Source organism: Oncorhynchus kisutch, linkage group LG1 (assembly GCF_002021735.2).
Source record: "Oncorhynchus kisutch isolate 150728-3 linkage group LG1, Okis_V2, whole genome shotgun sequence".
Classification (NCBI taxonomy): Eukaryota; Metazoa; Chordata; class Actinopteri; order Salmoniformes; family Salmonidae; genus Oncorhynchus; species Oncorhynchus kisutch.
Window position 1 is genome coordinate 44,394,738 of NC_034174.2, and position 20,624 is coordinate 44,415,361.

Here is a 20,624-nt window from a genome sequence, read left to right on the forward strand (position 1 = left end):
ACAACTTGATGTAGGCTCTCGCAGACATATACACATGTATACATGACCACGTGCATAGCCTTCAGAAAGTATTCACACCACGTTGACTTTTTCCCACATTTTTGTTGTGTCACAGACTGAATTTAAAATGGATTAAATTGAGATTGTGTATCACTGTCCTACACACAACCCCATAATGTCAGTGGAATTTTGTTTCTAGAAATCTTTTCAAATTAATAAAAAATGAGAGGCTGAAATGTCTTGAGTCAATAAGTATTCAACCCCTTTGTTATGGCGAGCCTAAATAAGTTCAGGGGTAAACATGTGTTTAATAAGTTGCATGGACTCACTCTTTGTACAATAATGTTGAACATGATTTTTGAATGACTACCTCATCTCTGTAGTCCACACATACAGTTATCTTCAAGGTCTCTCAGTCGAGTAGTGAATTGCTAACAGATTCATCCACAAACACCAGGGAGGTTTTCCAATGCCTCGCAAAGAAGGGCAGAGATTGGTAGATGGGTAAAAATAAAATAAGCAGACATTGAATATCCCTTTGAGCATGGTGAAGTTATTAATTACACTTTGATGGTGTATCAATACACCCCAGTCACTACAAAGATACAGGCGTCCTTCTTAACTCAGTTGCCGGAGAGGAAGGAAACCGCTCAGGGATTTCACCATGAGGCCAATGGTGACTTTAAAACAGTTTCAGAGTTGAATGGATGTGATAGGAGAAATCTGAGGATAGATCAACAACGTTTTAGTTACTCCACAATACTAACCTAATTGACAGAGTAAAAAGAAGGAAGCCTGTACAGAATACAAATATTATAATACTGCAAAATATTTGGCAAAGCGATTAACTTTTTATCCTGAATACAAAGTGTTATGTTTGGGACAAATACAATACATTACTGAGTACCACTCTCCATATTTTCAAGCACGATGGTGGCTGCATCAGGTTATGGGTATTCTTGTAATCGTTAAGGACTGGGGAGTATTTCAGGATAAAAAAGAAACTGAATGGAGCTAAACACATGCAAAATCCTAGAGGAAAACGTGGTTCAGTCTGCTTTCCAGCAGACACTTGGAGATGAATTCTCCATTCAGCAGAACAATAACCTAAAACACAAATCCAGATCTACATGGGAGTTGCTTACCAAGAAGTCAGTGAATGCTGCAGAGTTACAGTTTGGATTTAAATCTGATTGAAAATATATGACACGACCTGAATAAGGTTGTAATAGCAATGATAAACAACCAATTTGACAGAGCTTGAAGAATTTTGATGAACAATCCAGGTGTGGAAAGCTCTTCAGAGATTTATCCCCCCAAATCCCAGTTTGTAAAACAACAATGTGAAAAAGTCAAGGGGTGTTAATACTTGCTGAAGGCACTGTATGCAAATGAGATATTTCTATATTTAATTTTCAATAACTGTGCAAAACATTTCCAAAAACATGTATTCACTTTGTCATTATGGGGTATTGTGTACATGGGTGAGAGAGAAAAAATTAAGAATCAATTTTGAATTCAGGCTGTAATGTGGAATAAGTCATGTGGTATGAACACTTCCTGAAGGCACTGTACATACAACCACCTCTAATTCACATAGACCAGTCATCTCATGACTCACATTCGCTCACAGAAACACCCGTTTAATCATACAGTAGTGCACTGGAGCCCATACATGACAATGCAGTAATGTACGATATCATTGACACTTTGTATGCATGTTTGTCCTGAAGACATGTCGCCACCTGCTGGACAGATTGGGAAATGCCAGAACAAACTTTATGTAGTATTTGGATTTTCCAAATGGATTCTTAAAAATGACTTAACACAATAGCATCAGAACACAAAGTACACAATTGTATATATTTACACAATATACAGTACTGTAACAGAGAGTTGCAGTCCATTTTAGAATGGGTGGCTAGTAATAAACTAGTCCTGACCATCTCTAAAACTAAGAGCATTCTATTTGGTACAAATAATTTCTTGCGTTCTAGACCTCAGCTGAATCTGATAATGAATAATGTGTGGCTGTTGAGCAAGTTGAGGAGACAAAATGATTTGGTGTGACCTTGGATTGTAAACTGTCATGGTCAAAACATATTGATTTAATGGTTAAAAAGATGGGAAGAGTTCTGTCCACGATAAAGACATGCCATGCTTTCTTGACACCACACTCCACAAAGCAAGTCCTACAAGCTCTAGTTCTATCTTGATTATTGCTCAGTTATATGGTCAGGTGCTGCAAAGAAGGACCTAGACAAAACTGCAGTGGTCCCAGAACAGAGCGGCACATCGTACTCTTCACTGTAATCAGACGGCTAATAATATGCACGCCAGTCTGTTATATAGAGCCATGATTGCATGGAACTCCCATCTCAGATTGCTCAAGTTAACAGCAGACCTGGTTTTAAAACCAGATAAAACAACACCTCACGGCACAACGCCTCTCCCCTGTTTGACCTAGATATTGTGTGTATGTACTGATATGTAGGCGATGTGAGACGTTTGAAATGTATGTAGTTCTGTCCTTGAGCTTTTCTTGTCTATTAATGTTCTGTACTATGTCATGTTTCATGTTCTGTGTGGACCCCAGGAAGAGTAGCTGCTGCTATCACAACAGATAACGGGGATCCTAATAAACTACTAATACCAAGTATGACCAATAGCCAGGGAGATATTGGCCCTGTTGTACTTCAGAAATGCGTTCTTCTTTCCAACATTACTTTGACCATCAGATCATTTATAGATCTGTGCTTTGCCTCAAGGGGGAAAAAGGATGGATATACATGGCAATTGTTATAAAACAGTTTCTTCACGTGTTTTGAACCTCTCTCTCTTGCTCTCCCAGGTTGTTGAAGGACACTCTGCAGGACAGTCAGTTCAGTGGGAGGTACCAGCACCTGTTAGCAGGCCTACTGTGCTGTGTGGGTCGGGGTCTCAGGGAGGAGTTTGACAGGCAGTGCTGGCTGGTCACCATCCTGGCTAAAGTAGCCCAACGTGTCCGGGACACCTCTCCCTCCAGCAGGCAGGCCATCCTTCGGGAGGGACTGGAGGAGGTCAGGCAGTTCTTCTCAGTCAGCAGCAGCTGCCGTCTCCCCCTCAACCCTGGCATGCTGGTCAAAGCCGTCAACATACAGGTACGTGTTTTTTTTCTCATCTTTATTTTGACAGGGAGTCAATGCTGAGACCGAGTCTCTTTCCCAGATGCACCACAATACACATCAAAATACAATAAACACATTAAGCTACACATTCATATACACAATAAAATACACATTATTATACACGAAAAGCTTTACACAATCAAAAAACGGATTCATTCTTCAGTTAAAAGGTCCCCTAACAACTGTCTGAAATGCCCTAGAGGCACCAATTCCTCCTATTTTAAAGTGTATTCTAGATCATTCCACACGTAAGGTGCAAGGAAATTAAAGGCTGATTTACCTAACTCTCTAAACACCAAAGGAGTCTCCAGAGTTAACCAACCTTGTGAATGGGTTTGATAACTTGTCATTTTCAATCTTAACAGTGACGTCAGGTAAGTCGGAAGTTTGTGGAGCCGGGCTTTGTAAACAAAAAGAGAGTGACGATGTGACCTAGGTGACTTCAAAGATGTCCAGTCAACCTTTTGGTAAAGAATGCAGTGATGAGTAATAAAACTGTCTGTGATAAAAGGAAGGGCGCTATGAAAACGTAGAGGCACATGCACTTTGATAAATAGTTACCATAATCAAGAACCGGAAGAAAGGTTGACTGCACAACCTGCTTCCTGCTATCTAGAGAGAGACCAGATCTGTTTCTGTGAAAAAGAAGGAAAAAAAAGAAGACTATTTAAGTCTTAGTTTCTTAACAAGCTCAGTGGTATGTTTTTTAAAACAATAAATCACTGTCTATCCAAATACCAAGGTGTTTGTATGCAAGGACTCGTTCGGTTATAGAACCATCCGATGAGTAAAGATGTAATCCACCCGAGACAATCTTACACGAACTTGAAAACAACATGTATTTAGTTTTTATCAGTCAGGGCTTCCTGCACAACTGCAAAATCGGACTGTAGCCTTGTCATAGCCAGGTCATAGCCTTGTCATAGCCAGGTCATAGCCAGGTCATAGCCAGGTCATAGCCAGGTCATAGCCTTGTCATAGCCAGGTCATAGCCAGGTCATAGCCAGGTCATAGCCTTGTCATAGCCAGGTCATAGCGAGGTCATAGCCAGGTCATAGCCTTGTCATAGCCAGGTCATAGCCAGGTCATAGCCTTGTCATAGCCAGGTCATAGCCAGGTCATAGCCAGGTCATAGCCAGGTCATAGCCTTGTCATAGCCAGGTCATAGCCAGGTCATAGCCAGGTCATAGCCTTGTCATAGCCAGGTCATAGCGAGGTCATAGCCAGGTCATAGCCAGGTCATAGCCTTGTCATAGCCAGGTCATAGCCAGGTCATAGCCAGGTCAGCAGTCGGGGCAATTGCCTGTGTAATAGTATCATCCGCATACAGGTAAACATGTTAACAGATTAATAGCATTTATATAAATACTGAAAAGAACAGGTCCTAGTTGTCACGTTCGTCATAACGAGGAGACCAAGGCGCAGCGTGATAAGAATACATACTACTTTTATTAAAACGAAGAACACTAAACAAACTATACAAAACAACAAAACGAATGTGACGCTATGAGACACGAGTACTGACAGGCAACTACACATAGACAATAACCCACCAAATACCTAAGGAAGATGGCTGCCTGAATATGGTCCCCAATCAGAGACAACGATAAACAGCTGCCTCTGATTGGGAACCAACCTAGGCAACCATAGACATCTAAACCCCAAGACATACAAAAACCCCATAGACAGTACAAATACTACACAAACCACCCTCGTCACACCCTGACCTAACCAAAATAATAAAGAAAACGAAGATAACTAAGGTCAGGGTGTGACACTGGTATTGACCCATTCGGAACACCTTTATGTACTTCAAGAAATTCAAGAAACCCCGTCAATCACAATGGCCTGAGGTCTGACATTAAGATAATCATAAATCTATGACCAGGCGTCAGAGCTCAGGCCTTTCGACAACAACTTATTCAGTGAAATAGCATGATCAACAGTATCAAAAGCTTTTGACAGGACCCCAAACAAAGCAGCACTTTTCATTGTAGTGTCTAAAGCATTGACAAGATCATTAACAACTAAAGAGGTTGCTGTAATAGTCCTGCAGTACATCCAGGCCTAAACCCTGGTTTACATGAAAAAAATACACTTCTCAGATAAAAAGAGCAAAGTTGTACATTTCCCAAGGATTATAGAATCTTAGCTGTACAAGAAAGCCTTGAAATGGGGCGATAATTATTAAGATCACTACTATCGCCTCTCTTATGGAGTGGCAGCACAAAAGCTGATTTCCATACTTGGAAAATTTCCTGATAACAATATAAAATTAAAAATGAGGGTTATTGAGCCAACATTGATGGGCGCTGCACACTCAAGCAGACCAGGATCCAATTGGTCGCCCCCTGTGGATTTATTGTTGTCTGTTGCTAGCAAAGCATTCAATTTCTGTAAATTGCCTAAAAGAAAAGCTTTGACTATCATTTCTCTGATCATTCTGCAAGTTACCCCTATCAGCATCCAACCCAATAGCATTGTGAATAGGCTTATTAGTTCCTTTCAAAGAGAGAGCCCACTGAAATAAAATGGTGATTTAAATTCATCAATGGTGGCATTTGTGTCCGTAATGAAGCCTGTCTGAGTTAAGATGTTGGCAGAGAGGATGAAGAACTTCAGGGATTTGACAGTTTTCCAGAATACAGCCGGGTTCCCATTACAATGGGAGAGCGGTTACATAATAATCAGATTGAACCTTTCTGATTTGTCTTACGCAATGATTCCTCAGTTGCTTAGAAGCTTGCCAGTCCGGGCCTAAGCCTGTGTTCCTATCATTGACCCAAGTATCATCGCTTTCATGAATGATAATTCCCTGGTCAAATGAAGGATACTGTAGGGGATGGGGACGCATGCCCATGGTTTGTTTGCATAAATGCTAATGCACAGTGTCTTTGGTTGCTTGTGTGTATGTCTGCCTCTGGGTGTTCTGTGTTCAATTGTAGTACATGTATGTTCCTTTTGTGTGTTAGTGTGTGTATGTGCTCCGTCCGGTGTGTGTTTTTAGTCTGTATGAACGCGCCTGTGTGTGTGTATTTGATCTCTAATCCTTTCTCTCATCTCCGGTCTGCAGTCGTGTTCCTACTTCAACTCCAATGCCGTGCCCCTCAAACTGTCCTTCCAGAACCTGGACCCACGAGGAGACAACATCAACGTCATCTTCAAGGCACACATTCTAAACTACTGAATCAACAAACCAATTAATTGTGCCTTTCTGAACCCTTGTTGACCTTCGACATCTGTGACCTCTGTGACCTCTGTGTCTTGTGCCCTTTGACCTCTGCTTCCCAGTCAGGTGATGACCTGCGCCAGGACATGCTGACCTTGCAGATCATCCGCATCATGAACAAGATCTGGATCCAGGAGGGACTGGACATGAGGATGGTCATCTTCAGATGCTTCTCTACTGGACGAGGCAGAGGTGAGGGAGGAAGGGAGAGAGGGGTGGAGATATAAATTGGGGATGAGTTACAGTACTGACTCACTCCCCTTTCTACCTATCTCCTCCCCCTTTTTCTCCTCCTTTCTATCCCTCTCTCTACTACTTCCTTCCACTCTCCCTCCTCTCTCCTGTTCTCCACTCCCTCCCCATCTCTCTCTGTCAGGTATGGTGGAGATGATTCCCCAGGCTGAGACTCTGAGGAAGATCCAGGGGGAACATGGAGTGACTGGTTCCTTTAAGGACCGCCCCCTGGCTGACTGGCTGCAGAAACACAACCCTACAGAGGACGAGTACGAGAAGGTACGGTCACTAAAGCGCACGCACACAGTTTTTCGCATGCATGCACGCACACACTCACTCAAGCACACACACATACGCACACACACTCTCGCTCTCTGTCTCTCGCTCTCTCTCTCTGTTGTACACACTTTGACCTGTAACCTCTAACCCTGTTCCACGGCATGCTAGGCTGTGGAGAACTTCATTTACTCGTGCGCAGGCTGCTGCGTGGCCACCTACATCCTGGGTATCTGTGACCGCCACAACGACAACATCATGCTGAAGACCAGCGGTCACATGTTCCACATCGACTTCGGCAAGTTCCTGGGACATGCACAAATGTTTGGCAACATCAAACGGTGAGCCCGTGAGGCAGAGAGGACGCTGGGAATTGTATGCCCAACTTCAATTTAAAGTCTAGCCGTAGCCCCTATCGCTAGGACAGAGGATCACAACTTTAGCCACTTAGTCTTTATTTTTGGCTATGCCTTACCGAAGGGTCCTTGCTATCTAGAATCCTTTGGATGTACCAACTCTGGGTTACGGTAAGGGTAGGGGTTAATGTTCGGGCTTAGGGTATGGACATCCCAAGGATCCCGGAAACTGTCTTTTTCTGATTGGCAGACCGCTAAAGATGTTTCTGTTCCTATTGGCAGAGACCAATGGCCCTGTGTTCTGATTAGTGTTTCTCTGTGCGTGTGTGTGTGTTTGTGATTGTCAGGGACCGTGCTCCGTTTGTGTTCACCTCTGACATGGCCTACGTCATCAACGGAGGAGACAAACCTTCCAGTCGCTTCCATGACTTTGTGGACCTGTGCTGTGAGGCCTACAACCTCATCCGCAAACACGCACACCTCTTCCTCAACCTACTGGGACTGGTGCGTACACACACGCACGCACGCACACACACACACACACACACACGCGCGCGCGCACACACACTGATGTTTTCCTGTGTTTTCTGTGTAAGATGTTGTCGTGTGGCATCCCTGAGCTGTCCGACCTGGATGATCTGAAGTACGTCTACGACGCGCTGAGACCTCACGAGTCTGAGGCTGACGCCACCATGTACTTCACCAGGTACACACACACACACACTTCTGTTTCAATGTCTGACGTCAGATAGATCTGTGCAGGCGGCCTGATCTGATAACTCGCAAACACCCATGGAATAGCTAGAAAGAAGTTCAGCTACAATATGCTGTCGAAAATGTTACCAAGGTGACACCGCCAATTTTTGGTGGTAGAATCATTTATGAAATTTGAAATGTGCATGAAAATTTGCTCGCTGCTTGCTGGCTGAACTAGTATCAAATCAATCCATATGAAACGAAAGGGAGGGATGCTAACAACGCTAGTTCACACACTCAATGCTGAGTACCCCATCTTGCTAGCTAGCTAGTGTATTGGCGCTCTAGCAAATTTGCATGATATCTGTTCTGCCCTGATTAATGCGCCGAGTTCTACAGCACAGCTGAGTTCCACATTCTACACGACAGATTGGTTGAGGGACGAGTGGAGTGAGAGTGGAGGAGTGATGCCATCTGACATGAGACTATGACTTCTGTGTCATAGACTGTGTGTCTCTGTCTGTTTTTTTCACTTGTCTGCTATGGTTGTTATGGTTGTTGTCAATTGTTTGACTCATATCACCTCCCCTCTCTCTCTCTCCTCTCTTTCTTCCCCCCTCTGTCTCCTCTCTCCTCTATTTCTTCCCCCCTCTGTCTCCTCTCTCTCCTCTCTTTCTTCCCCCCTCTGTCTCCTCTCTTTCTTCCCCCCCTCTGTCTCCTCTCTCCCCCCTCTTTCTTCCCCCCTCTGTCTCCTCTCTCCCCCCTCTTTCTTCCCCCCTCTGTCTCCTCTCTCTCTCCTCTCTTTCTTCCCCCCTCTGTCTCCTCTCTCTCCTCTCTTTCTTCCCCCCTCTGTCTCCTCTCTCTCCTCTCTTTCTTCCCCCCTCTTTCTCCTCTCTCTCCTCTCTTTCTTCCCCCCTCTGTCTCCTCTCTCTCTCCTCTCTTTCTTCCCCCCTCTGTCTCCTCTCTTTCTCCTCTCTTTCTTCCCCCCTCTGTCTCCTCTCTCTCTCCTCTCTTTCTTCCCCCCTCTGTCTCCTCTCTCTCTCCTCTCTTTCTTCCCCCCTCTGTCTCCTCTCTCTCCTCTCTTTCTTCCCCCCCCTCTGTCTCCTCTCTCTCCTCTCTTTCTTCCCCCCTCTGTCTCCTCTCTCTCCTCTCTTTCTTCCCCCCTCTGTCTCCTCTCTCTCCTCTCTTTCTTCCCCCCTCTGTCTCCTCTCTCTCCTCTCTTTCTTCCCCCCTCTGTCTCCTCTCTCTCCTCTCTTTCTTCCCCCCCTCTGTCTCCTCTCTCTCCTCTCTTTCTTCCCCCCCCTCTGTCTCCTCTCTCTCCTCTCTTTCTTCCCCCCTCTGTCTCCTCTCTCTCCTCTCTTTCTTCCCCCCTCTGTCTCCTCTCTCTCCTCTCTTTCTTCCCCCCTCTGTCTCCTCTCTCTCTCCTCTCTTTCTTCCCCCCTCTGTCTCCTCTCTCTCTCCTCTCTTTCTTCCCCCCTCTGTCTCCTCTCTCTCTCCTCTCTTTCTTCCCCCTCTGTCTCCTCTCTCTCTCTCCTCTCTTTCTTCCCCCCTCTGTCTCCTCTCTCTCTCTCCTCTCTTTCTTCCCCCCTCTGTCTCCTCTCTCTCTCTCCTCTCTTTCTTCCCCCCTCTGTCTCCTCTCTCTCTCTCCTCTCTTTCTTCCCCCCTCTGTCTCCTCTCTCTCTCTCCTCTCTTTCTTCCCCCCTCTGTCTCCTCTCTCTCTCTCCTCTCTTTCTTCCCCCCTCTGTCTCCTCTCTCTCTCTCCTCTCTTTCTTCCCCCCTCTGTCTCCTCTCTCTCTCTCCTCTCTTTCTTCCCCCCTCTGTCTCCTCTCTCTCTAATCTCTTTCTTCCCCCCTCTGTCTCCTCTCTCTCTAATCTCTTTCTTCCCCCCTCTGTCTCCTCTCTCTCTCTCCTCTCTTTCTTCCCCCCTCTGTCTCCTCTGTCTCCTCTCTCTCCCTGTCTTTCTGTCTTTCTCTTTTGTCTCTTTCTCTAGGTTGATAGAGTCCAGTCTGGGCAGTGTTGCCACTAAGTTGAACTTCTTCATCCATAACTTGGCTCAGATGAAGTTTGCCTCATCCGAGGAGCGTCCTGTGCTCTCCTTCGCCCCACGGGTTTACACCCTCAAGACTGACGGACTCATCCGCAACCTCTTTGTCTGCCGACACATACGAACCTACAGCCCCAGCAAAGGATACGTAAGTCTACAGTCATGTACACCTACGACCCTAGTAAATTAAACATACGTAAGTCTACAGTCATGCACACCTACAACCCTAGTAAACTAAACATACGTAAGTCTACAGTCATGTACACCTACGACCCTAGTAAATTAAACATACGTAAGTCTACAGTCATGCACACCTACAACCCTAGTAAACTAAACATACGTAAGTCTACAGTCATGTACACCTACGACCCTAGTAAATTAAACATACGTAAGTCTACAGTCATGTACACCTACGACCCTAGTAAATTAAACATACGTAAGTCTACAGTCATGCACACCTACAACCCTAGTAAACTAAACATACGTAAGTCTACAGTCATGTACACCTACGACCCTAGTAAATTAAACATACGTAAGTCTACAGTCATGCACACCTACGACCCTAGTAAACTAAACATACGTAAGTCTACAGTCATGCACACCTACGACCCTAGTAAACTAAACATACGTAAGTCTACAGTCATGTACACCTACGACCCTAGTAAATTAAACATACGTAAGTCTACAGTCATGCACACCTACAACCCTAGTAAACTAAACATACGTAAGTCTACAGTCATGCACACCTACGACCCTAGTAAATTAAACATACGTAAGTCTACAGTCATGCACACCTACGACCCTAGTAAACTAAACATACGTAAGTCTACAGTCATGTACACCTACGACCCTAGTAAATTAAACATACATAAGTCTACAGTCATGCACACCTACGACCCTAGTAAACTAAACATACGTAAGTCTACAGTCATGTACACCTACGACCCTAGTAAATTAAACATACGTAAGTCTACAGTCATGCACACCTACGACCCTAGTAAATTAAACATACGTAAGTCTACAGTTGCATGTACACATAGGCCACACAAAGGATATTTAGGTTGTACACAATACTACATAACCAGCAAATGAAAGCTTTTTAAGATGTATTAACGTATGCACCTAGACCAGGGGTTTTCAACTCCTACCCTATGAGGCCTGGAGCCTGCTGGTTTTCTGTTCTACCTGATAATTAATTGCGCACACCTGGTGTCCCAGGTCTTAATCAGTCCCTGGCTAGAGGGGAACAATGAAAAATAGCAGTGGAACTTGCTTCAAGGTCCAGAGTTGAGTTAGTGGGACCTACACCACTAGTATAGGCCCATCAAAAATATCAAATTCAAACGGCCTCTACCGCACGTTTACCCACAGTATAGCCTCAGTAAAGGATACATCATGTAAGGGTCCAGTCATGTAAGATGATCTCTTCTATGGTTTAAGCCAGCGCCGCGGAACACATACTTCTGCAGTATGGGGTTGGAATCTGGCCCTCTGCTGTTTCAGCAACTCTCTCCTCTTGTCTTTCCTCTTTATCCTACCCCCCCCCCCCCCCCCCCAAAAAAAAATATATGTTTAAAAGATCAACTTTGCTCCAGTACGTAACTCTTGTGTAGCATACAAATCAAATACAAATCACATTTTATTTGTCACATGCGCCGAATACAACCGGTGTAGACCTTACCGTGAAATGCTTACTTACAAGCCCTTAACCAACAATGCAGTTCAAGAAATGGAGTTGTTGTGTTGTTGTGTTGTTGCCTACCCTTACCACTTGGGGAGGCACATCAGGAAGTCCAGGATCCAATTACAGAGGGAGGTGTTTAGTCCCAGGGTCCTTAGCGATGAGCTTTGTGGGCACTATGGTGTTGAACGTTGAGCTATAGTCAATGAACAGCATTCTCACATAGGTGTTATTTTTGTCCAGGTGGGAAAGGGCAAGTGTGGGAAAGGGAAAGTGTGGAGTGCAATTGCATCATCTGTGGGGGCAGTGTGCGAATTGGAGGGAGTCTAGGGTTTCCATGATGAAGGTGTTAATTTGAGCCATTACCAGTCTTTCAAAGCACATCTTTTTATTTATTTAACCAGGTAAGTTGACTGAGAACATGTTCTCGTTTACGGCAACAACCTGGGGAATAGTTACAGGGGAAAGGAATGAGCCAATTGTAATCTGGGGATGATTAGGTAACCATGATGGTGTGAGGGCCAAGACACCGGTACCTCTTGTAGTTACACTACAAGCACAACAACATTGTGACTATGATTATATTGCACAACCTGCCTTCATTAATAATGGATTCTCTTAAATAGTGCAAAATACTTCATACAGGAATGTACTGAAGAGAGCCAGGACACTGGGGTTAACACCCCTACACAGGGCAATGTCCTGGGATATATTTCTTTAGACCAGAGGAAAGGGTGCCTCCTACTGGCCCTCCAACACCACTTCCAGCAGTGTCTAGTCTCCCATCGAGGGACCAACCCTGCTTAGCTTCAGAAGCAAGCCAGCAGTGGGATGCAGGGTGGTATGCTGCTGGCACTTCATGGCTACCGAGTGCTACAGGGCGGTAGTCATTTAGGCGGGATACCTTCGCTTTCTTGGGCACAGGGACTGTGGTGGTCTGCTTGAAACATGTAGGTATCACAGACCCAGTCATGGATAGGTTGAGAATGTCAGTGAAGACATTGTGTGTGTGTCCCTCTCCCCAGGCGTTTGTGGTGAAGGTGGAGCGGGAAGGCCAGCAGGGGTCAGTGTTGGTCCAGAGGAGCTTTGAGGAGTTCTATGAACTACACAGTAAACTACGCCTCATCTTCCCCTCATCCAAACTACCCAGGTAACACGCACGCATGCACTTATGAACACACACACACACACACACACTGATCGTGTACAGAGACCGTCGCCCTTCTCTTGAAACAACAGTTAACTCTAAATAGCGATAGAGGAATAGTCAAATATTTCGGATAATAATGGAGTAGTAATCTCTCGTGGACAGACTGCGCATCTGACCAAATTCCCCTACATTTTAGTTCTGGATTAATCAAGCTTAATGGAGTCTAAATAACTGAAAGGAAAGGATGTCAGTGGTATTCTATCTGTACCCATACTAACTACCTACGGTAACTAGATGTAGCAACTGTAAAGTGAAACCATGACAAAGTCCTTTGCTGCCCCTCCCAGTTTCCCCAGCCGCTTTTTGATTGGGCGGTCTCGAGGAGAGGCGATGGCTGACAGGAGGAAAGACGAGCTGAACGGATACGTCTGGCATCTGGTGCATGCTGCGCCAGAGGTCGCCCAGGTAACCAGTCCCCTCTGACCTTTGGTGTGTTCACGAGACTGTCATCCTAATCCTGTAACATCCCATGTACAGTGGTTAGTGTAAATGACTGTATGAAACTACTGCGATTCTTAAAATGACTGTATTCTTTTTTTCTAACTGACATCATAAAATATTCAGACGTGCACTTGGCAGAATGACCGGTGCAGAGTGTCTGTGTGTCTGTGGTTTCAGTTTGACTGCTGGGTTTCTTAGAATTCAGCCCCTCCCTTTTTCGAAGCAGCGTCATATCAGCTTTACAGACTTAGACACACATGCTGTCTCGGGGCGAGGTACTGCAGGCCCATATCAGAACTGTCCAGCCTCTGTGTGCTGGCAAACTTTCGTCCACTGTATCCGTAATAGAACAGTTTGACAAACTAAAACGCAAGCTAGAATTGCTAGCCCCGAAGTATTAGCATTTCATTTTTCCGTTTTCAAAATGTTCATGTGCTACCTGTAAATGAATTAGACCTCATGGAGGTTGGCATTTTGTTGTTTTTCTGTTATTCACTGAATATACACTTCCTCATCCTCCTCTCTACCCCCCCCCCCCTCTCTTTCTCTATCTCTCAGTGTGACCTCATCTACACTTTCTTCCATCCTCTGCAAAGAGACGAGAAACCTGGAACAGTGGTGAACACACTGCAGAGCAAACCTGCAGGTACACAGACACACACACACACACACACACACAGTGTGTGATTCATCAGATGACTCACTGACAGAATCGATAGTTATTTTAATGAGATCATTTGCACAGCATGTAGGCACAGGGTCAAAGTTCATCACTTACTAAAAACAAATGCTGAGTCCAGTGTACTGCCAGCATCAGCTGACCCCGGGGCTCTGTGCCCTTAGCTACAGGAATAATAGCCTATGCGATAACTTTAACCAGTCATAGACTAGGGTCTTATCATGCGCTGTTTGAACAACGTGTCGGCAATCACACAGCATGTCAAACACAGAGGTGTACTAAAAACACTAACGCACGTCTCTTAGACCATGCAGCATTTCTTGCGATGGGAGCAGTTTTCTTTACTTATTGCTGTTTGCACAGTTGTACAGTGCGATTTTATGGTTGCTGTGTTTGGTTACATTGATGTTGACCTAAGGTTCATGTGTTAGGGGTTAGAGGTTAATGGAACTCTAGCTGTCACTCTGCCTGATTGGCTTTCTAATGAACCTACAGCACTTACAGAGGAATAGAATCACCTATCTCTGTAGCTCCATCCCTCCCTCCCTGGCCCGTCACACAATACGTGGACACATACTTCCTGCCACTATAAACACACACACTGTAGGCTATAGACTTATTCAGGTCCTACATTATACTCTTTCAGCTCTAACCACATACTCTGTCTGAGTCTCTGTCTCTCTCCCCCAACTCCAGAGATCTGTTGGGGTCCAGTCTCAGGCAAAGTGGTAGGAGAGGTCAAGCTCTCCATCTCCTATAAGAGTGACAAGCTCTTCATCATGGTCATGCACATACGAGGCCTGGTGAGTGTATGTGTGTGTGTGTGTGTGTGTGTGTGTGTACGATCAGCATACTGTTTTAAGTTGTATACTGTTATTGTGGATATACTGACTACCCCCCCCCCCTCTGTCTTTCCCAGCAACCCTTGCAGGATGGGACAGACCCTGACCCCTACGTCAAGCTGTACCTCCTCCCAGACCCCCAGAAAACCGGCAAGAGGAAGACCAAGGCTGCGAGACGCACCTGCAACCCCACCTACAATGAGATGGTGAGGAAATGTTCCTAAGTACAAAATAAAACAATTAATTCATCTTACAATGAAGTCAAGAAGATAAAATTTGTCCCTTCTCTCTCCCCGTAGCTGGTGTATGACCGTATCCCTCGCGGGGACCTGCAGCAGAGGGTGATCCACCTGCGGGTGCTGGGGGAGGGTGCGTTCTGGGAAAACACCCTGCTGGGCGAGGCCTTCATCCCCCTGAAGACCCTGACAGCCGGGCAGTGTTGGGCAGACTGGCACCAGCTGGGCACGCCCAGCACCGACTCCACACGCTGAGAATGAGAGTCGGAGGTGGAGGGTGAGAGGGAGAGAGGAACGACTGATCAGGTTGTGCGTGCACACAGGTGTACGTGAGTGCGTTCAGTTGTTATGGTCAGAGTTGTCCAGCTTCTCGGGCTGTTTTATTCCCCCAGTGGGGGTGTGTGTGGACCCGTATCCTGCCCAGGTTGGATGTGTGTGTCCTATGTAGGTTTGAGGTGTGTTTGTGTGTCTGTAGACTCATTGACTCATTTGCTCCCGAGTGGCGCAGCTGTCTAAGGCACTGCATCTCAGTGCAAGAGGCATCACTATGGTCCCTGGTTTGAATCCAGGCTTGTATCACATCCGGCCATGATTGAGAGACCCATAGCGGTGCGCAGTTGGCCCAGCATTGGCCGGGTTTGGCCGGGGTAGGCCATCATTGTAAATAAGAATTTGTCCTTAACTGACTTGCCTAGTTAAATGAAGGTTAAATTTAAAAAATATATATCATTGACGGTCAATCGTCACTGGACACTGTATCCATGGGACTGTACTGGACTGTATGGACCTACTTTAAGACTCTCGGATCACCATAAGAACGGACAACTGGGGCATGTGAAGATAACCAGTCTGTTCTTCTCAGTGACTCTGACTTCCAGAAGACTTTTCTCTGGTAACGACATGGCCTCCCAAGACCAGGCAGCACGGGGGACCAGTGGGAGGAAGCAGAGGGCATTGTTACTCTGTGAAAACACGGACCGCTTCTTTCCCCTTTATCCAAGGCCAACGGAGAGACGTCCATCTTACCGCCTGGCGGAAAAGACTTTGAAATGGGTCTGGTCCCCTCCAAAGTCCTGTCTTTTAAAAGACTTTGAAACGGGTCTGGTCCCCTCCAAAGTCCTGTCTTTTAAAAGACTTTGAAACGGGTCTGGTCCCCTCCAAATTCCTGTCTTTTAAAAGACTTTGAAATGGGTCTGGTCCCCTCCAAAGTCCTGTCTTTTAAAAGACAACCGTAAGTTATTTATTTTTCAAGCGTTACCCTTCTGTTAGTGCCGCTCCATTTCGAGCTCTGTTTGGTTGTGTGTGTGTGTGTGTGTGTGTGTGTGTGTGTGTGTGTGTGTGTGTGTGTGTGTGTGTGTGTGTGTGTGTGTGTGTGTGTGTGTGTGTGTGTGTGTGTGTGTGTGTGTGTGTGTGTGTGTGTGTGCATGCGTGTAAATGATTTTGATTTCTGTGTGTACCCCAGATTTATGCAGATCGTGATGTGTGAATTATGTTGGATCCAGTCTTTCTGATTTGAGAGAGAGAGAGAGAGAGGGCGTAGATGCTTTTGTGTCATTGTGGGGTAGAGATGTACAGTACCAACCGGACCTGCCTATGGTTTGGGTCCTCCCTAACACATTTTAAAGACTCACGTGACTTTCGTCCACTCAGCCTGATTCAGTAGCTCCTCTGCATTAGAACTTGTTGGAGTGTGCGCTGGTTTGGGTGTGTGTGTGTGTGTGTGTGTTTGTGTCTCCCATTGTTGACTAGCTGTTGTAATCCAAGCCTTACCTACGCTTCATTTCACCGTTTGATGATAATTGACACAGGTCACTAATCGAATTTTAAATGTAGTACTGTGCGTTGACATAACAATGTTGTCTTCATGGGAAAATCTTCAAATCTCAAACGTTTGTTAAAAAATGTTTCTTATATCAACGCCTTCAGAATATTATTTTGTTGTCGTTGCATGAGTGCTTCTACGTCTATGTGAGGAAAATCAGACGATTAGCTGGCGTCACGGATAAACTGCCTGAGCAAAGAAATGCTCTTTCGGACACTAAACTCTCACGCCATTCCGACTGTATGTAGTGGAAATGTTTCACTTGGTTTTATTTCTCATGCATTTTGCATTTTGAACTTACATTTGACTTTCGTGGCTTTTTCGAACGACAAAAGTGATCCTGTTCATGTGTTATACAGTACTGTAGCTATAAGAGGGAGGGGGGGCGGAACAGGTTTTGACTACGTGCACATTGCTCAACTCATTTGTGTCTTTCCTCGGGAGATACTCAGTGATTTGATAGTTTGCCATTTTTGGCATTGATATCTCGCTCTCATTTTCTTGTGTAAGAGCTGGACACACTGTCCTTGTTTCACTGGCAGACAGACACTGTGACCTTTCGCAATGCAAAATGGCCGCTTTCAGTGGGAAAATCTGCTTGTGGGCAGAGTTGTTGCTATTGAGAGTGGAATATCAAGGTTAACTCATGAATTGAGCAAGAAGGGTTGACCTGTAAAATATATATATATATATATATATATATATATATATATATATATATATATATAAATAACTAGGACAAGGTTTATTCCTGGTCAGGAAAAAACGACTCCTGGTGAAATATGGTTCATCGGTGAAGGAAGTTTCTATAACAGAGCAGCTATCGGTAAGATAAGGACGTCTTGGTGTCCGATGTTTTCAGATCACAATACAATTACAGACGAATACAGGTTAAGGCTGGCTTTCTAAGGTGTTGAAATCTAACACGTATTTCTTTGGATCATTAAACATACCCGCATCCATTGCAAGGAATATTTAGATGCTATTTGTTTTTGGTTTGGTTGCATAGGCTTTGACATAACATACAATTCACCAGCCCTGTTTTAAAAGCATTGATCTTTTTTCAACATCTCTGAAAATGTTTCTTCATTCAGTAATCATGAAGAGTAGCCACATCACTGTTTTAGAAACAAGGGTAGACAGATTGAACAGGTGTGTGTTAGAAATGACAAGAGGAGCTCTTCGACTAAAGGTTAGCCTATAGTAATCACACAGGACCAGCATGCTTAACCCGAACCAACCAGTTTAACCACTGCTCTCATTCAAAAAACACAACACTTTATTTGACTGGCCTTTGAATGTGTCTGGTGGATATTTACATATTTTGTTTGGTTTCTAGAACAGGAAGAATATTCCCTGGGGGTGTTTCACTACAGTCTGAATGGCTATAATGTGGCTATAGGCTCTTAGTGTGACATTTTTAAATGATTGAAAGATGACTTTCTCCATTTTGAGTGTTGGTATTTGTTGTGTGCTAAAAGACTGATGACCGATATTAAAGTGATTTTAATTGGTTTTTTTTTCCTTGTGACAGTTGTACCACTTTGGGGGAAAGGAGGGACACCATATGGCTTCCTCCTCCATGTCTCTTTTACTTTCTGGTCTTGACACTCTAGCTAAGAGTAGAGTCAAATATGGATCTCTATGCAGTATAGGGCTCTGGTTAAAGGTTTTATGATAGAAATGTTGCTCTTGCCTAACAGACCAGTGATTACACATGGAAGGAGACCAGGACAGGGGTTAACTGGAAGGCATTGGGACTCCCAAACCAAGCACCAACCTGCTAAATACCAAGTGTAAATCTGAAAATAATGTCTAGGTCTGAGCAATATAGTGAAAATTCTACCAGAAGGTACCTCTCTAGTTCTTTCAGATCTATGTGAAGTGCCTAGGGGTAGGGGCTAGGGGTCAATTTGGGATGGGCAAGAGTTTGACCTGAATCCTTCCAGGTCAGCTCCAAGGGACTGAACTCTGACCTCTATGGAATGCTGGGAAAACGGGACCGAATGTAAGTTCAAAATGAACTGGATCTTGTGTACTGTAAATACTGAGAATATCATTAATGTGATTTCTTTCTTTTATTCAGGATATAGTTTTACCCCACTTCTTATGCTTTAGACTTTAAAATTGTATTGCATTTTCTTATTTTTTGACCATGTTTTGTAATATTGTTTGCACTAAATAATAACAAAATAAACTTGAATCTAAAAGACGTGTGTGGTGATGTGGGTGTTTGTGTGAGCACTGTTCTGTTGTGTGTGTTTCATCTGATGAAAGCACTGTGTAAGATGAAACATCCACTGACTCTGCAGCAGTTGTCTAATTACCATGAAAACCCAACTAGTCACAAAACTATGGGGGATCGGATTAATGATAATTAATGGCATAATTAAACCTCAACTTCTGTTGAAGGAAAAATACTTTTCTGCAGATACAGCATTGGGGCTTAGGTATGGGTGGCGACCATGATATACCCCATTATTTTTGATAGAGGTAAGATTCAATCAATCAATTCCCTCTATCATAATACACCCTCCCCTTCTCGCTTTCTCTGAAACAGTTTCATGTGATGTTATTTGTTAATCGTATAGCTCAATGCCATGCCCTTATAATCCTTTTCACTATGAGGGAGGGAGGGAAGATAGGCTACACTTCATTCAGTCTGCATACCTCTGTGTCCCAGCACACCCAGGCAGTCATCGGTGTAACAATCCGATTATTATAAGTGTGAATCACAGTGAGTAAACCTCTATGTGGGGAAGCAAGGTTCACCATTGCAGGGGTGTTGCTCAGACAAGATCTGCTGGCTAAATCTGAGAGCCCACAGATGATGACCACACAGAAACTTAAATACAGTATGATGAGAGTGTATGACATTCAACAGCTAGGAGTCAATGCTCCGTACCAGGCATACTGTAAGGGAAAGATTCAAGTTACACTGTGCTAGGCACTAATTAAATAAATCAGGGAACCCACATACGTTTATTTAACTAGGCAAGTGAGTTAAGAACAAATAATTATTTATAATGATGGCCTACCGTCTTGTTCAGGGGCAGAATGACAGATTTTTACTTTGCCAGCTCAGGGATTCGATCCATTGTACAAATACAATGTATTATATAGATTTTGGTCTGGACACTATTTTTAATGCTATCTCTGGCAACTTTCAGATGAGTGGACACTAATTTTGCTGTAAAATATATACTCTTTCATGTCTGACAAGGAGAGATTGAAACAAAATACTTTTCTAAATAGACATTGACGGATTTTCATCCCGATGTGCAACCCTCCTTTTAAAAATGGGGAATTGAAAAATGTCTTGTCATTAATATTTTATGCCTTAGAAGACCGTACAGGCAGCACTCAGAGAAAATGGGACATGATGCATACTTCATAAATACATGCATGGGTGGGTGGCCTCCTACAGGACACACTGCTGCATCAAAAGTTCAGCAGAGCAGCAGACACCTCTCACAGAGTAAACCGGTAGAACGCTAATGGCTTCAAATGGGACCAAACACCCATTCTCCACAGCGATCAGGACCACCGTGGGTTTGCTGCATCACTTATTAATCACATGCTCCAGAAACGTGAAAGATAGGCTATTGCTGTTGTGTGCTGTGTCAGTATAGTAGCCATCCATAGGCCGCCTGCAACTGGAGGGCAACAGAGTGGAATGTTAACTTGATGCTAAACACACTAGTAGGCCTA

General features: G+C 44.4%; 1 protein-coding gene across 1 annotated transcript in view; it reads left to right on the forward strand.

The window, feature by feature from the left end:
* Positions 1 to 19,125, forward strand: part of LOC109893167 (phosphatidylinositol 4-phosphate 3-kinase C2 domain-containing subunit beta) — a 70,133-nt gene extending 51,008 nt beyond the window's left edge. Inside the window, exons 19-32 of the mRNA XM_020486251.2 lie at positions 2,852 to 3,140; positions 6,241 to 6,333; positions 6,459 to 6,588; positions 6,773 to 6,909; positions 7,078 to 7,247; positions 7,610 to 7,766; positions 7,859 to 7,968; positions 9,949 to 10,150; positions 12,709 to 12,833; positions 13,181 to 13,298; positions 13,893 to 13,980; positions 14,710 to 14,816; positions 14,933 to 15,061; positions 15,155 to 19,125. Coding sequence (XP_020341840.2) covers positions 2,852 to 3,140; positions 6,241 to 6,333; positions 6,459 to 6,588; positions 6,773 to 6,909; positions 7,078 to 7,247; positions 7,610 to 7,766; positions 7,859 to 7,968; positions 9,949 to 10,150; positions 12,709 to 12,833; positions 13,181 to 13,298; positions 13,893 to 13,980; positions 14,710 to 14,816; positions 14,933 to 15,061; positions 15,155 to 15,346 — 2,047 coding nt within the window. The 3' untranslated portion in view covers positions 15,347 to 19,125. The remainder of the gene's footprint in view (positions 1 to 2,851; positions 3,141 to 6,240; positions 6,334 to 6,458; positions 6,589 to 6,772; positions 6,910 to 7,077; positions 7,248 to 7,609; positions 7,767 to 7,858; positions 7,969 to 9,948; positions 10,151 to 12,708; positions 12,834 to 13,180; positions 13,299 to 13,892; positions 13,981 to 14,709; positions 14,817 to 14,932; positions 15,062 to 15,154) is intronic.
* The last annotated feature ends 1,499 nt before the right edge of the window (positions 19,126 to 20,624 follow it).